This window comes from Chiloscyllium plagiosum, chromosome 19 (genome assembly GCF_004010195.1).
Source record: "Chiloscyllium plagiosum isolate BGI_BamShark_2017 chromosome 19, ASM401019v2, whole genome shotgun sequence".
Lineage (NCBI taxonomy): Eukaryota > Metazoa > Chordata > Chondrichthyes > Orectolobiformes > Hemiscylliidae > Chiloscyllium > Chiloscyllium plagiosum.
Genome location: NC_057728.1, coordinates 48,744,513 through 48,762,560, shown reverse-complemented (window position 1 = coordinate 48,762,560; position 18,048 = coordinate 48,744,513). Strand labels below are relative to the sequence as shown.

Genomic DNA, 18,048 nt, shown 5'->3' with positions numbered 1-18,048 from the left:
ATGTGATGGGTTGCATTTTGGAAGATCTAATGCAGGAGGGATGCATGTAATAAATGGTGGGACCTTTAGTGGCATCATTAAAGTGTGGAAAGAGACTGTCTGGTCCATCAGGTCTGCACCAAACACATGAAAAGCATCCCACCATTTATTCCCTGTAACTCTACACAAACCTGGACACTATGGGGCAATTTGGCATGGCTGATCCACCTAACCTGCACATCTTTTGGAATGTGGGAGGAAACCAGAGCAAAATGCAGAAGCCCTCACAGTGAGAATGTATAAACTTCACACAGGCAGTCATCAGAGGCTGGAATCAAACCTGGGTCCCTGGCATTGAGGCAGCCGTACTAACCACTGGCATACAGGTCTACTGTTGCCTCAAAGTGGCAACACCAGTGGCCAATGTGGTCAAGAGGCATATGGCATGGTGTGTAAAAATCAGCAAGTCATGTTGCAGCTGTTTGGAACTTTTGTTAGGCCACATTTGGAATTTTGCGTGCAGTTCAGCTTGCCACATTACCAAAAGTGGATACTTTAGGGAGGGTACAGAAATGCTTTACCAGGATGTTGCATAGTTTGGAAGGTATTACTTATGAGGAAAGATTGGACAAACCTGGTTTGTTTTCACTTGAACATCCAAGGGTGAGGAGTGACCTGATAACATTGAGAGGTCTGGATAGAATGGATAGCTTGATTCTTTTTTTTTCCCAGGGAAGAAATATAATTAGTAGGGAATATAAATTTAAGGAGATAAGTTTAAAGAGATGTGAGAGGTAAGTTGTTTTTTGGGTAGGGTGGTAAGTGTCTGAAATGCACTGCCAGAGGAGAGGGTGAAGGTGGATACAGTACCAACATTTAAGAGGCATCTTGACAGTTTTATGAATAGGCAGAGGGTAGATGTCTACAGACCATGTAGAGGCAAGGGGTTTTTTAATTTAGTAAGGCATCATGCATTGCTGCAGTCTTAGTGGATGAAGGGCCTGTTCCTGTGTTGTACTGCTTTTTGTTCTAGTTTTAGGGAACAACAGAAGGATGCAGGGATTTTTTCAAACAAAAAAGGAATTTAGAACCTAAGTGACATCAAGAAAATAAGCTTCCATTGTTGTAAGTCTAGACAATACTGAAGACAATTGCTGAATATTAAATGGGAGACACACTGCAGTAGTAGGAATACCTAAGGAAACTTCAGATATCCAGAAAGGAAATGTGTATTAAAACTGTACTGTTAGTACAGGTGGAGCATGTTCCCTCAAGCTGTTAGAAAGGGAGCAATGATTTGAGAAGATCAAGAAAATTATTTCTTGATTATTGCTAAAGAAAATTAGACCACTGGAAGATCTGTATATTTTCTTTAAAAAGGCAAGATATTTTCTTCTTCTAATCAAGGAGATAAATCAATAAAGATATTGAGACACGCTTAGAGGAAGCTGATTGCTGATGGTAGGTAATGAGATTTCCAGTGGGGCTTATGAAGGAAACTATTGGTCGTATACACTCCGGTTACAAACTGGTCCCATTTATGTGGAGTTAGATTAAAGAGTGTCTTAGAAAGTGGATACGTTGTAGTGTGTCAAATCCCTATGGAAGGAATTGCTATTATCTTGGGCAATAATCTGACTCAGGCCTCACCAATGGTGTTTTGGAACAACCAGTGGAAGTAAAAGAAACAGATGTTGCAAGCGGAACGTCCTTGATTGTTTCTTGACAATGTTGAGACTAGATATTGCATGCACAGAATTGGATAGAAAAGTGAGCTTGTAATTATGTAAACTTACCATCCAGTCAGAGTAGGTGCATGTGCTAAACCTTTCTCAAATTTTGTTGTACATTTGTTGGTAAATTAAAACTTCAATTAATAGTCTAAATGGCAATGTTAAATATCATTTTTTTAAAAAAGTTTTGGATTGTTCAAAATTAGAAACTTGCAGTTTGATTTTAGCTTTACTTACAACCTCTTGTCTAACTTTTAAAAAGGTTGATGCGCTTCTGTTTGGTGAATTTAAAGCCTGGAAAGAAGACCCTACAATTGATAGAACTTGCTGTTTTTTAGACAGAATCTATAAAGAAGATATATATCCTTGCTTGACATTTTCAAAAAGTGAGGTAAGAAAGAGCAACAATCTAGTGAAATTGCCAACATAGAAACTAATGAGATTAGCTTACTGAGTAAATTGTGCTTGAATTTATTTAATTTTAAAATATTTTTGTATTGAAACAGCAAATGATTTTGATTCCTCTGCAAATTTATTTCAAGCTGATAACTTTGCTAGATTGGCAATTCGATATCTTGTGTTCACATCTTACTATGGCAAAATGTTTTTGCTGTTCAGACATCTATTATTCACTAATATCTTCAAAAATTAGTCTTGAGGCAATTTTAGTCAATCCTGCAAAATTGTTCTCCTCAATATCAGTGGCTGGTGGGTAAAGCTGCGAGTACTGTTCCTCATAAAATCAGGAGCAGGCCATTCAGCCTAATAAACCTGTTCTCCAAGTTCATTTAGGTTTCAACTGATTTAACCACCTTGTAAAGTGATTCTCATGCCTAACAAAAATCACTGGACAGTACAAGTTTTTCAGTTGATTAGTACTGACTGTCTCCCAAAAGACAGTTCCAGGGTTTTGACTATGCAGTCATAGAGCTGTACAGCATGGAAACAGACCCTTCGGTCCAACTCGTCAATACTATCCAGATATTCTAAATTAATCTAGTCCCATTTGCTGCCAGCATTTGGCCCACATTCCTCTAAACCCCTCCTATTCATATACCTATCCAGATACTACTTAAACGTTGTAATTGTATCAGCCTGCAGCACTTCCTCTGGCAGTTCATTCCATACATGCACCACTCTTTGCGTGAAAAAGTTGCCCCTTAAGTCCCTTTTAAATCTTTCCCCTCTCAGCTTAAACCGATGTCCCCCTTGTTTTGGAGTCCATTACCTTGGTGTGGGGAGGGAGAGAAAGACCTTGGCTATTCAACCTATCTATGCCCTCATGATTTTATAAATTTCTATAAGGTCATCCCTCAACCTCCGACCCTGTAGGAAAACAGCCCCAGCCTATTCAGCGCCTCTTTTAGAGCTCAAACCCACCAACCTTGTAAATCTTTTCTGAATCCTTCAGGTTTTGCAATATCCTTCCTGTAGCGGGGAGACCAGGACTGAATGCAGTATTCCAAAAGTGGCCTAACCAATGTCCTGTATAGCCGCAACATGACTTCCTAACTCCTATAGTCAGTGCACTGACCAATAAAGACAAGCACACCAAATGCCGCCTTCACTATCCTGTCGACCTGGGACTCTACTTTCAAGGAACTATGAACCTGAAATCCAAGGTCTTTGTTCAGCAACACTCCCTAGGATATTACCATTATGTGTATAAGCAGCCAAACATTTAATTGGAGAAAGTGTTCATTTTTATCAGTTTGTTTGGATCATGATGCATATTCGATATTTTAAATTCAAGGTGAAAGTAATATTAATATATTGTAATTCCACTTAAGATTTTTAGAATATTATATTAAAAGAATTATTTCCTCTGATTTAGCTAGCTTCAATGATTCTTGAAGCTGTGGAAGGTAACACACTTAGTATTGAACCAGTTGGATTTCAGCCTCTACCTGTTGTGAAAGTGTCTGCGCTGGAGTGTGGGGGACCCAAGTAAGTTAAAGTTAGACTTGTGTTGTTATTGCTTGAGTGTCCCTCCTACAATTATTTTGAGTAAATTGGGATAAAATATGTATACTTCTTTTCAAATTTGAATAATTCTTAAAAATCTAAGGCATGGCATGTATTTTCAGTTGCTTTTAAGCAATAGATATCAGGAATCTTAAGACAATGATTTGTTGAGTAAGAGTGTGGCTAGAGGGGATTATCTCCATCCTTGAATTCTTTGAAATCATCGAGTTTATCTTTGGTATTCAGACCTTTGTAACACTGGTTTGCTGTACATATTGTACCAGGATATTTGTTCAACTTCGCAAGGTATTGATGGGATCTTGACCTATGAAGTCTAATCATTTCTCTGCATATAGTAGGGTTTAGATGCTCCAGATTTTTCTGTGCATTATCATTTTCAAATTGTTCACAACCCCTCTCATTTTAAAATGTAATCTCAATATCAGTATGTTGTAATATTAAAGATTTTTTAATATGTGCAGACTACATTTGGCAACTTTATCCATTATAAAGTACATTTTCACATTTTTAATGAAATTACGTAAATGTAATTGTTCTGATATAATAATGGTCCTGCCAGCGGTGTAACTGTGGAAGTTCGGCTTTGTTTGAATTTTCCTCTGTACTGATATGCTGCAATTAACTTCCCTTTTTTGCTTCCCAGGTTACTTCAATGTGTATTAATTAACTTGTATCTTATTTGAAAATGGAAACTGACTTATTCTGGGTCCAATTAACCTCCACTCCCTGACTTCACTGTTCAATGATTACACCTGGTGTTGATTTCCCATATGCAATGCCACAGGCAGTCAGTTAGAAACCTTGTGTTTGCATGAGATTTCTGTCTACATAATTTCCTGTTTTTCATTAACCATTTTTCCATTGCCACTACTTATAATGTAAGCTGCGATGTAAATAATTCTAATTGTACAATTTGGCCATTGAGTTGTGTGTATTAGCCTGTACATCTTTCAAAATGCTTTTGAAAATTCTTACCTGTTTTGATATTGGAAATGCTGTAATTGTTTACCCCCAAGAGACATTGATTGCTAACCTTAGTGAGACATTGTACAAACATATAGACAGAGACTTGCTTTATTTCAATTACTTTTTAAAAAAGTATAGCGTTTTAAAGCAAAATTATTTGAAGCTAGATATGTTCAGTTTTGTTTATTAACCAGAATAAACATTATTAAATTCAATTTTTTTATTACTAGAAATTAACAACTAATCTTTAACAATTAATACAAGCCTGCCTTGCTTGTGTGGTAACAGTGGGAAATCTTAGAATTGAGGCACATTATGTAGCTGAGTGTGATGGATTCTGGGAGTTTGTCAAGTTTTAGTTTTTTTGCAGCTCAAAGCCAAAAGACCTTGCTTAAATACTATCTCGCTCGCACGCTCTTGTGCTCGTAAGGAAGAGAACATAGTGCTTGTAAAAACCCTGAAGGGCATTATATATGGTTATGAACAACAACATAACACTCATATTTGATCAAGTAAAATAAGCTAAATCACTTGGCTGCAGTTGAATATGAGCATTGGGTAAGAGTAAAGATAATAGAGGCTCTTCTTTTCAAGCTTGCATGAGAGAGGGATCCAGAAAACAAGACAGACATGAGAGAGAAGCTTAAAGACTAAAACTGTAAGAAGAGGGGTCATTGTGCATTTATTATCTAGGATTATCTGTTTGAATTGAGAATCACCCCTCGGAACTTAGTCACCCAAATAATTAACGTGTTGACCCTTTCTTTCCACCTATTGTACATCTTCCAGGTTGCTACCTGTACATCAATTGTGTTACTTTTTTAAAAAACTGATTTTTTTTTTCTTTAATCTACTTAGATGTTGTTATACACCTCTGGAATTGAACCTGGACCTCTGGTCCAGGGTTATGGTCACTACCACTGCACCACAAGAGGGCCCTTAAGGTAGAGACAGAGACTACCTTGGTCCAGGTAACTCTATCTTGGCCTTGTGTGCAAAACTGAGGATGGCCCTTATGGGAATCTAACCCGCAACCTTGGCATTATTAGCACCATGCTGTGACCGACTGTGCTAACTGTCCTAGTTTTTAGTGACCACCATCTTGCGTAAAATGTTTCCTTTCCACAAATTTATAATGTCCATCAGGGTAGTTGCTGCTCAAAATATAGTTTTCTTAGCACTGGGGAGTCCAAATGCAGGAAAATGGATTGCTATGTTTTGTTCAGTTGTTATTTAATCACTTTTTTTTTTTGAAATTCTTCACCTTGCTTCCTTGCTGACCTCTCTATCTTCAAGTCTCCAGTATGCTTTGTGTTTGAGGATCGGTGCTTCACTCCTTGATGAGAAGCTTTCCAATGTGTTCAATAATCTCAGACCACAATCTCTGTCTCTCTTTCTTTTTTCATGGATGTTCTCGATTTTAATGTTTTTTTTATTGCATTGAAATTGTGGATCATAATCCTTCACACCACCTCAAAATATAATTCTTTACTTGACTCATTTCTCTACCTTTTTGGCTTTGCAGCATCTATGCTTTCACCATTTAGTCTCATCCTATCACAGACTTTGCCTTCCTTTTTCTCACCCTCCCTCCCTTTCACTTAATTAAAATCTCATTAATCATGAATTGATAAAAGCTTGTAAAAAGGATAGTATGATTGTCACGAGTGAGCATATGGACTGGACGAATCAGTTAGGCAAGATAACTTGGAAGACAAATTTAGAGTGTGTTGGGGATTGTTTCTTAGAGCAGCAGATTACACAACCTGCCCAGGAACAAGTTGTTTTAAATCTAATATGTAATGAAATAAAATTAATTGGAAATCTCATATTTAAAAATCCTTTAGGGGGTACCAATCACATGATTAAATCTGAAATTCAGTTTGAATCAACTTGGATCCCAAACCAAAGTCCTTAAGTAAAGGAAAAGAGAGATAAGAAAGAGCTGTCTAAAACAGAGTGAGAAAGTAGACTGAGAAGAAAGTCATCTGTAAATGAGTGGTGGCAGACATTTAACATATTTATAATGCTCAGCCAATATTTATTCCAGTCAAAAAGTAGCAGTTCACAAGGCAGTCAAGGAGCGTATACAATCAAACTACAGTGTACAAAATGGCAGAAAATTAGTAGTCAGCTAGAGCACTGGGGTTTCTTTAGGAACCACCTGCAGGTGACTGAAAAGCTAATGAGGGATGTTAATTGGGAAGAAATATCAAAACAATTGGTAAAAACTTCTCATGTATATTTAAGAATAGCTAAAGTGTGGGGAAGGTGTGACTGAGGAATTGATAACAGGAAACACAAAAGTTGCAGATAATCTAACTTTGCGTTGGTCTTCATGGTGAAGGATGCAGTAAATATCCCAAAAATGTAAGGTAAGCAAAGTACTAATGGAAGGAAATGTTGTGTACAGTCTCTATAACATGGGACAAAATAAGCTAATGAGACTAAAGGCAGACAAGTTGAATAGATCCTATAGCCTGTATCCAAGAATTTAAAGGAAGTGACTGCAGTGATATTGGAGGTATTGTTAAAAATTTTACACAACACCGGAGTCCAGGAAGGTTCCAGAAGATTGAAAGACCATTCTTCTAAATAACACCCCTATTGAAGGAAAGCAGAAAAGTATAGCGTTTTACCAGCAACAGATTTTAGATCAACTGGTCTAGAATCTGTTAATGAGGAAGAAATAACTGGATATTTAGAAAAGCTTAACACAAAGTCAGCATGGTTTTCTGAAAGGGAAATAATATTGACAAATTTGCTAGAATACTTTGAGGATATAACAAGCCGAGTTCATAAAAGGGAACCAGTGGCTATCATGTATTTGGATTTTAACAAGGCACTTGATAAGGTGACATGCAAATGATGGTTGCACAATATGGTAGGAGCTAACAGAATTTGATATAATGTATTAGCATAGATTGAGAAATAGTTGATACACAGAAGACTGAGGCAGGACTAATAGGTCCTTTTCAGGTTGAAAAGACATGTTTAGTGGCATGCCATAGGGATCAGTCCTACTTCCTTTTTAATCAACTGTGTGTATGGCTTGGAGGGAGGAGCAAATTTTGTAATAACTAGGTTTGCTGATGATACTAAAATAGGTGGTTGGGCATGTTCTCATGAGAGTGTAAAAGAATTTGCGAGGGATATAGATGGGTTGAGTGAGTGAGCAGAAACTTGGCAGATGGAGTTTATTGCAGAAGATGAGAGGTCAAGTGGAGTGCCACAAGGATTGGTACTGGGTCCACTATTTGTCATTTACATACATGATTTGGATGTGAGCATAAGAGGTATAGTTAGTAAGCTTGCAGATGACACTAAAATTGGAGATGTAGTGGACAGCGAAGAAGGTTATCTCAGATTACAACAGGATCTTGACCAGATGGGCCAGTGAGCCGAGAAGTGGCAGATGGAGTTTAATTCAGATAAATGCGAGGTGCTGCATTTTGGGAAAGCAAACCTTAGCAGGACTTATGCACTTAATGGTAAGGTCCTAGGGAGTGTTGTTGAACAAAGAGACGTTGGAGTGCAGGTTCATAGCTCCTTGAAAGTGGAGTTGCAGGTAGGTAGGATAGTGAAGAAAGCATTTGGTATGCTTTCTTTTATTGGTCAGAGTATTGAGTACAGGAGTTGGGAGGTCATGTTGTACAGTGCATTGGTTAGGCCACGATTGGAATATTGCGTGCAATTCTGGTCTCCTTCCTATCGGAAAGATGTTGTGAAACTTGAAAGGGTTCACAAAATATTTACAAGGATGTTGCCAGGGTTGGAGGAATTGAGCTATAGAGAGAGGCTGGGGCTGTTTTCCCTGAAGCATCAGAGGCTGAGGGGTGACCTTAGAGATTTACAAAATCATGAGGGGCATGGATTGGATAAATAGACAAAGTCTTTTCCCTGGGATGGGGTAGTCCAGAACTAGAGGGCATAGGTTTGGGGTGAGAGGGGAAAGATATAAAAGAGACCTAAGGGGCAACTTTTTCACGCAGAGGGTGGTACTTGTATGGAATGAGCTGCCAGAGGATGTGGTGGAGGCTGGTATAATTGCAACATTTAAAAGGCATTTGGATGGGTATATGAATAGGAAGCATTTGGAGGGATGTGGTCTGGGTGCTGGCAGGTGGGACTGGATTGGGTTGGGATACCTGGTTGGCATGGATGGGTTGGACCGAAGGGTCTGTTTCCATGCTGTACATCTCTGACTGTGTCATTTGGTGGAAGAATCAACAAATATGCTATTTTTAATGTAGAAATTGGAAAAACTCCAGAAACTCAAAAGATCTCCGGTCTTGTGCATGTAACATAAAGTTACCATGCAGGCGCAGCAAGTATTTAAGGCGAGTAAAATGTTGGCCTTTATTGCTAAAATGTTGAAGTTCAGAAGTAGAGACATCTTTGTTATTGACGTGCAAGGAGCTGGTGAGACTGTACCTGGACTGGATTGTACAATATCAGTCCCTGTATTTAAGAAAGGGTACCATATTCTGAGGGGGCTTGACAGAATAGATGTTGGAAAGATATTTCCACTGGTTTGGGAATCTTGAACCCAGGGCCGTTGTTATAAAATAAATTTTCTTTTAAAAGTCCAATGAAAAGGAATTTCTTCTCTGAGGATAGTGAATGTCTAGAATTCTCTACCCCAGAGGATTGTGGAGGCTAGGTCACTGAAACTATTCAAAAATGATTGTAGGTAGGTTTTTGAAATATCAAGGAGTTGAGAGTTAAGAGAAGTTGAGGCTTCTGTCTCCAATCAGCCATTATCTTTTAGATGGGCGAGACAGCCTTCAGGAACTGAATGGCTTTGCCCTGCTTTTTAAAAATGTTTTTATTTCTAAAGTTTCTCAGTTCTGACAAAGTTATCAATCCGAACCGTTAACTCTTTGTTTATGAAGATGCTCCTGTTGATCTGAGTATTTCCAGAATTTTCTTTTCAAATTAAATTTTCTGTTTAATTTCAGGCTCCCACATCGGCAGTATTTTGCCTTTGTGTTAGATTTCGTAAGGATAATGAGTTAGGAGCAGAAGTAAACCTGGGCCTGCTCTGCCATTCAATAAGTTCATATCTAATCTGATTGTTGTCTCAGCTCTATCTCCTGTCTGTACCACCCCTTTCCCTCTCCTGCCCTGCCCCAAAATTCTGATTCATTTGTCTATCAAGAATCTACATAACTTAAAATTGAATAAATTAAATGAATCGGGCTCCATTGCTTTCTGAGAAAAGGAATGCCACAAATGAGCAGCACTTTGAGAGAATAATACCTAACATGATCACTGTATGATGTTAAGTTGAGTGACTCAGAGAATACAAAGAACAATGGGAAAATCTCAACTATGCATATGCCAAAAGTCACATCAAGAAAATTTACTCATTTTGGTATGCAGTGTACAGTATATAAAAATTTTAGATCTGGTAGATTTGTGTCCAGGTTATATTAGAATGTTATGTGCAGAAATTGATTTTGTATTTTTAAGTTGGCAGATGTCTTGATCAGATTGGCTAATTAACACACAACTTTAAATTGTCTATTTCAATAACTACTTTAACAGTCACTGTTTTCAAAACTTATGAGCATATTTCTATTTTCATGATGCCTACTTAAACAGCATAATATTTAAATTTAGATATCCGCTGCCTGAACTATTTTGTGTTCTCTATGACAAGCTTTGTAGCACCTTAACAAGGCTTGTTTGGCAGCATCTCCAAAACCTGTGATATCCTCTACTTAAAAGAACAAAAAGAATAGAGAAATGAGAACAGTGTACCCACCAAGTCTTGTACCAATCTTGCGTGGTCATACATTGCTCTTTGTTCATTGTTACTGGGTTAACTTGCGGTATTCACTAGTCAACAACATTGTGGGTGTGTCAGCAATACCCATATCACAAGGATGATTTTTAAAATTTAAAATTGATTTCAACCTCCTATACCAGCACTGCAGAAGCATTTATATTTGTCACTCATCATTTCTAATTTTGTTTTAAACTTTATTTTTTGTGTTTGACTGCACACTTTGCTACATTATATAATTTTCTGTTTAACTACATATGCACTCTTTGTGACAAATATGCCACAATATGAAGAAATTTTTGAAGTCAAACTGAAATAGCAAGTTTTGATTCATGAAACTGTTTGAACTTGAGTCAACCTTGTGTGGAATGAAGCAAGCTGTGAAAAATAGCCATTGTTGAAGAGTTGATTTTTGATCTAGTATGAATATTGCTCAATCCATATGATACAGAAATGTTGAATAAATAAAGATTTGAGTAAAACTAGCAATCTCTACTGCAGTTAGTGAGAGCCAGTATACCTAACTGGGATGTTTTAGGTATATTTTTCAAATATATATTAGATTAGATTACTTAGTGTGGAAACAGGCCCTTCGGCCCAACAAGTCCATACCGACCTTCCGGAGAGCAACCCACCCAGACCCATTCCCCTACATTTACCCCTTCACCTAACACTACGGGCAACTTAGCAGGCCAATTCACCTAACCTGCACGTTAATGGGTATTCAGAGAAAATCTATGTTCTACAATCTTAAAATCAAGAAGTCAGTAAGTTTGAAACAAGAATTTTGCAGAATATTGACCTGTACAGATTCTTCAACCTATGTTCAACAAATGTGTAAATTGAAGTTGACAACTCATGATAAAAGCACAATAGTGATAATTAGTCACAATTAAATAAGATGTTGCATCTTAGTTGTAATCCTTCTGTCATTGGAGGGAGTGGACGTTTGTGGATGTGGTGCCACTCGAGCAGGCTGGTTTGTCCTGGATGGTGTCAAGGTTCTGGAGTGTTGTTGGAGCTGCACCCATCCAGAAAAGTGGTTGGGATTCCATCATGCTCCTGACCTGTGACTTGCAGACAGTGAATAGGCTTTGGGGAATCAGGAGGCAAGTTACTTGCTGCAGTATTCCTAGTCTCTGACCTGCTGTTGTAGCTGATGTGTTTATGTGGTGAGTCCGGTGGAGTTTCTGGTCAGTGGTAACCCCTAGAATGTTGTTAATTGGGGGATTTAGTGATACACCATTGAATGTTGCCATTGTCGCTTTTTGGAGATGCTCATTGCCTGGCCTCTGTGTGGCGCGACTGTTACTGTCCAGGTCTTTTTGTATTTGAACATGGATGCTTCAGTATCTGAGGAGTCCGGAATGGTGCTGAACATGTGCAATCATTGGCAGACATCACTATTTCTGACCTTTTTTGAGTGAAGATCGTTGAAGCAGCAGAAGATGGTTGTGCGTTGTCCACTACCCTGAGGAACCCCTGCAGAGATGACCTGGTGCTGAGATGACTGACCTCCAAAAACCACAACCATCTTTCTGTGTGCTCGGTATAACTCTAACCAGTGAAGAGTTTGCCCTCATACCCATTCTTATCCAGCTCTCCCAATTTTGGCACTAGCTCCCACATGTCAGTAAGGAGGACAAAACTGTTTCTACTTTTCTCTTTGCCGGTGCCTAAGTTGATGCTAGGTGGTCTGGTTTTGTTTCTTTGAGACTTTGTAGTGGTTGATACAACTGAGTGCCTTGCTAGGCCATTTAAGAGTGCAGGTGAAAGTGAGGACTGCAGATGCTGGAGATTTAGAGTTGAGTGTGTGGTGCTGGAAAAGCACAGTAGGTCAGGCAGCATCCGAGCAGCAGGAAAATCAACGTTTCGGGCAAAAACATCGATGTTCCTGCTCCTCGGATGCTGCTTGACCTGCTGTGCTTTTCTAGCATCTCACACTCGACACTTGAGTGCAGTTGAGAGTCAACCACATTGCTGTGAGTCTAGAGTCACATGTAGGACAGATCAGGTGAAGAAGTTAAATTTCCTTCCTTGAAGGACATTATTGAACTGACAAGGTTTTCTGACAATTGATAATGGTTTCCCGATCGTCAGATTCTTAATTTCAAATTTTTATTGCATTCAAATTCCACCATCTGGCATGGCGGGAATGTTCCCCAGAAGGTTAGTCGAGTTTCTTGATTTAATGATCTTGTGATAACACCACTAGGCCATCACCTTCTCTAAAATTGCATATGATGAAGTTATTTCCAGGGATTTTGTTAAAAATGATTTTGGTAATTCCTTTGTTGCAAAACATCAAGTAGTCGTCTTTTGACTGAATCAGAAGTCACACGACACCAGGTTATAGTCCAACAGGTTTACTTGAAATCACAAGCTTTCGGACCGCTGTTTCTTCGTCAGGTGAAATCACCTAACAAAGGAGCAGTGCTCCAAAAGCTTGTGATTTCAAATAGACCTGTTCATCAATACTTTGGTGTTGTGACTTCTGACCTTGTTCATCCCAGTCAACACTGGTACCTCCAGATCATCTTTTGACTGAGAATAGAAGGAAGTTAATTTATTCAGTCAGGGTGTTGAAGTATGTTTCATTGAGCACAGAATTGGGCTCAATATCTCTCATTACAGGTCAAATATGGAAGCAGTTATAAGCAGGCAGTATGTACTGAGATGCTATCGGGGTCACTTGAGTTTGCCAAGGAAATAACTTCAGTCATATAGATTACTGCTGATCTGAAATTTATCCCCAATTTCAACATAGGAAATAGGAACATTAATAGACCAATAGACCTTTTGAGCTTGCTCCAGTATTAATAGAATCTTTATTGATCCTCAGACTGAAGTTCACTTTTTGACCCACTCCCGTTTTCCCTCTCTTTCCCCGAGAAATGAAAAATCTTCTATCTCATTATACAATACTATAAAAAGGAGTATCCACAATTCTTTAGGATAAAGAATTCCAAAGATTTATGATCCTGTGAAGAAATTTCTCCTGTCTCAGCCTTAAATGCCCCTTATCCTGAGCCTCTGTTCCCATGCTTCAGGTTCCCTAGTCAATCTGGTTTGTTTAGCATGTGCTGTCCAATTTCAGAACCTGTCTAATGTTAGATATCTATTATGTGTTTTGTAAGCATGGACTGGTTGAGTATGGTCAGTGACCCTGCCCGATATGAACTGTGAAAGAGATGTGCTGTTTGATACATTCACCAGTTATTTGGCTGATTTTGATTCTGCTAAGAATAGCACTAAAACAAATTTAAATTATTTGGGTCTTGAAGTGTAGGCCATTTGTGTGCTAGAAACTGCATATAATCGCAAACACAAGACATTGTCTTTTGCATCACAAAACGAACATCCACATTAGTAACGAAACAAAAGCTTGAGGGATAGTAATTCCCTGGTGTGTTCCACATGGGGATAATTCAATCATCTGACTTGCTAGGTATGAATTGAAATAAAAGCTTGTCTGCCATGTGTTTCCTGGTGCATTCTCTGCGGCAGTGCCACTTATCCACCCGTCTTCCAATCAGCACCTGCTTGTTTTATGTCATATAGACCATTTTTCCTTTAAAATGTAATATTCTTGCAATTATGCCCTGATAGATGCAAGATGAAAAGCTTTGACAGCCTGTTACACCTTCCAGTAATAATCGAGCTCTGTATATGAAGCAACAATAAATTTTCCTATTTTGTGATTAGAGCAGTTTCAAAACTAAAATACTCAAGATTTCTTTTGCATGAAAAACAAACTCATCTTTATCCTTTGCTTTGCTGAAGCTGCTTTTTTTCTTTTTCTTTCCTATCGTTTTGCATCCTGATGCCTTTCCCCCCACCTCTCTGTATAGTGGATGGAGAGCTGAAATTGCAACGTAAGTTATTTTTTGCACTTTGTGTAACCAGTGAGCAATTAACATTGTATCTTTCTTGATCAATTGATTCTCTAGAATACCAAAATTAGTTTTACTATCATCCCTCTAAGGTTTATTTTAAACAAAAAACACAATTACAAAAACATTGACAGACATTTATTATCATGTAATATGCAAAGTTTGAATTTTAAAAAAACTGCTGAACATCTGGATTGAGAGGCTGAAGGTTGTAAATTTGTGGCCCAAGAATGGTACTTCAGTATTGTTAAGAGCCTTGTTTTATTAGGGTAATGCAACAATTTTAATAATGTGATAAATGTAAATAGTGTACAATACATTTAATAGTGTTGTAGAATATTGTGGTAGTTTGAGCTCAACTAATGCCAGGTGGATATAGAAACAGTTCCCCTCAATTGGGTAGCAGTTGACCATGACTTGCACTTCTGACTGATATCCAATTCCTCCATGTGGCAAGTACATATAAGTAGACATTATTCTGGTGCCAACAGTTGCAAAGTAACTTGTTAGGTCGATGGGAAGAATGGTATTTTGTAGAGAACACATTCCATTTGGGTGCATTACCTCTTTGAGAAATCCATGCCCTCTTTTGATGCTAAGTTAAAAATCACACAATACCCGGTTATAGTCCAACGGGTTTAATTGGAAGCACACTAACTTTTGGAGTGCTGCTCCTCCATCAGGTGATTGTGGAGGACACAATTGTAAGGCACAGAATTTATAGCAAAAATTTACAGTGTGATGTAACTGAAATTATACATTGAAAAATACCTTGATTGTCTGTTGAGTCTTTCATCTGTTCGAATACCATGGTAGTTTCACTTCTTTCATGTGTAAGTCACAAAACCTTTTTTTAAAAAAGTTGCATTCTCAGGTTAGCTGTAACAATTGGTGTTAGCTAGCTACACATGGTGTTGTGTGACTTTTAACTTTGTACACCCCAGTCCAATACCGGCATCTCCAAATCATGACTGTTTTGATGCCTGTTTGATAGAGTAATTTCTCACTGCTAGATTATAGTGAGTTTTTTTTAAAAAAAATTCTTGAGACGTAACGGCATAAGGCAAGGTATCTCCAACCATCTACTTATCCAACGAGTTTTGCATCAAAAACCAATTTACTGATTATGAATCACTTTGTGATGTCTTAACATGCTGAAAGATATTTCTTTGAGAACATTGCTGCATAATGCCTATGTGATTTGTTAAAAGGCAAAAGGATTCCAGTCATCTATTAATTTTACAGAAGGCAGTATTCTTAAGTAGTTTGTCTCTGGTTCAGTAAATTAATTACTAATTCACAAAAATGTATCTTTAGAAACCAGAGAAATTACGTTTTGAATGCAAATGTCTTTCATACAAAAATGCAGCAAACCTTAAAAATTAAGCTATTAGTGGCTAGAAACTGAGGATCTGATTCGGGCATGTTCTTCAGATTCATTGCATTAAATTGCTGTCACATTTGTAATCTATTGACAAAATTCATCCATATTGAATAGAAGTGCTGATATGTGTAATAGCTTTACACAAAACACATTGACACCATAATAAATAAGTAGTTCAAATACTATAAAAAATGGTGAATTTATTTGTAAAGCAAATTCACTGACCAGAGCAAGAGATTCTTCAAAATACCTGTTGTTTATGTTGTAGTATGTTGCGTGGCGATCATTTTCTGCATTATGACAGTTGGAAGAGCAGAGTCTGATTAGAACAAGTCAACATGGATTTAGTAAAGGGAGGTCATGCCTGACAAACCTGTTGGAATTTTTTGAAGAGGTAACATGTAGGTTAGACCAGGGAAACCCAGTGGATGTGGTCTATCTAGACTTTCAAAAGGCCTTTGATAAGGTGCCACACGGGAGGCTGCTGAGCAAGGTGAGGGCCCATGGTGTTCGAGGTGAGCTGCTGGGATGGATTGAGGATTGGCTGTCTAACAGAAGGCAGAGTGTTGGGATAAAAGGTTCTTTTTCAGAATGGCAGCCGGTGACGAGCGGTGTCCCGCAGGGTTCGGTGCTGGGGCCACAGCTGTTCGCATTATATATTAATGATTTGGATAAGGGAACCGGGGGCATTCTAGCGAAGATTGCCGATGATACGAAGTGAGGTGGACAGGCAGGTAGTACTGAGGAAGTGGGGAGGCTACAGAAGGATCGAGACAGGTTGGGAGAGTGGTCCAGGAAATGGCTTTAAGAAGGCGAATGCAATGTTGTCTCTTATCTCAAGAGGGTTGGAATATAAAAGCAGAGATGTACTACTAAGACTTTATAAAGCTCTGGTTAGGCCCCATTTGGAGTACTGTGTCCAGTTTTGGTCCCTGCACCTCAGGAAGGACATACTGGCACTGGAACGTGTCCAGCGGAGATTCACACGGATGATCCCTGGAATGACAGGTCTAACATATGAGGAACGGCTGAGGATACTGGGATTGTATTCGTTGGAGTTTAGAAGATTAAGGGGAGACTTAATAGAGACGTACAAAATAATACATGGCTTGGAAAAGGTGGATGCTAGGAAATTGTTTCCGTTAGACGAGGAGACTAGGACCCATGGACACAGCCTTAGAATTAGAGGGGGTCATTTCAGAACAGAAATGCGGAGACATTTCTTCAGCCAGAGAGTGGTGGGCCTGTGGAATTCATTGCCACGGAGTGCAGTGGAAGCCGGGACGCTAAATGTCTTCAAGGCCGAGATTGATAGATTCTTGTTGTCTAGAGGAATTAAGGGCTACGGGGAGAACGCTGGTATGTGGAGCTGAAATGCGCATCAGCCATGATTGAATGGCGGAGTGGACTCGATGGGCCGAATGGCCTTACTTCCACTCCTATGTCTTATGGTCTTAATTTTCAGCATAGCTGTGCCATGGGAAATACAGCACGGGATGTGACAATTTCTTAAAAAAAAAAAAAATCTGCCACATTTCAGGAACAAGTTGTAGGAAGAATTAGAAAAAAATAAGCATTTTGAAGATGATGAAAAGGTGTCATTAGAATGAGTAAATTATGTAGTTATTGCTCTTGGACAAGCATATTGATAGTTTGAACTTATTTTAAAAGAACCCTGGAAATGACTATTTGGTTCAGTTTTTAAAAAAAAACTGAAGCTGTTAGATTGATGTAGAAATTCAGCTGGTTTGATTGAAAGCTGTCATTACCTAGTCTGGCCTACATCTGATTATAGTGAAATAAGATTAAAGGTAGGTTGGAAAAGCTCAGCAAGTCAGGCAGCATCGGTGGAGAGAATCATAGTTAATGTTTTGGGTCAATAAAATCCCCAGGACCTGATCAGTTGTACCCGAGAACTCTGGGAAGCGAGAGAAGTGATTGCTGGGCCTCTTGCTGAGATATTTGTATCATCGATAGTCACAGGTGAGGTGCTGGAAGATTGGAGGTTGGCCAACATGGTGCCACTGTTTAAGAAGGGTGGTAAGGACAAGCCAGGGAACTATAGACCAGTGAGCCTGACCTCGGTGTTGGGCAAGTTGTTGGAGGGAATCCTGAGGGACAGGATGTACATGTATTTGGAAAAGCAAGGACTGATTAGGGATAGTCAACATGGTTTTGTGCGTGGGGAAATCATGTCTCTCAAACTTGATTTGAGTTTTTTGAAGAAGTATCAAAGAGGATTGATGAGGGCAGAGCGGTAGATGTGATCTATATGGACTTCACAGTAAGGCGTTCAACAAGGTTCCCCATGGGAGA

At 38.7% G+C, this 18,048-nt stretch overlaps 1 protein-coding gene across 6 annotated transcripts in view; it reads left to right on the top strand.

Annotated features, from left to right (window-relative positions):
- The window catches only part of LOC122559768 (RAB3A interacting protein (rabin3)), a 63,891-nt gene that overhangs the window by 39,774 nt on the left and 6,069 nt on the right, over positions 1-18,048 (top strand). For 5 of the 6 annotated variants that reach the window (XM_043709763.1, XM_043709766.1, XM_043709765.1 and 2 more), the window contains exons 7-9: positions 1,975-2,103; positions 3,547-3,659; positions 14,307-14,330. In XM_043709763.1, the coding sequence (XP_043565698.1) occupies positions 1,975-2,103; positions 3,547-3,659; positions 14,307-14,330 (266 nt within the window). The remainder of the gene's footprint in view (positions 1-1,974; positions 2,104-3,546; positions 3,660-14,306; positions 14,331-18,048) is intronic. The other variant, XM_043709767.1, reaches the window with a different exon arrangement.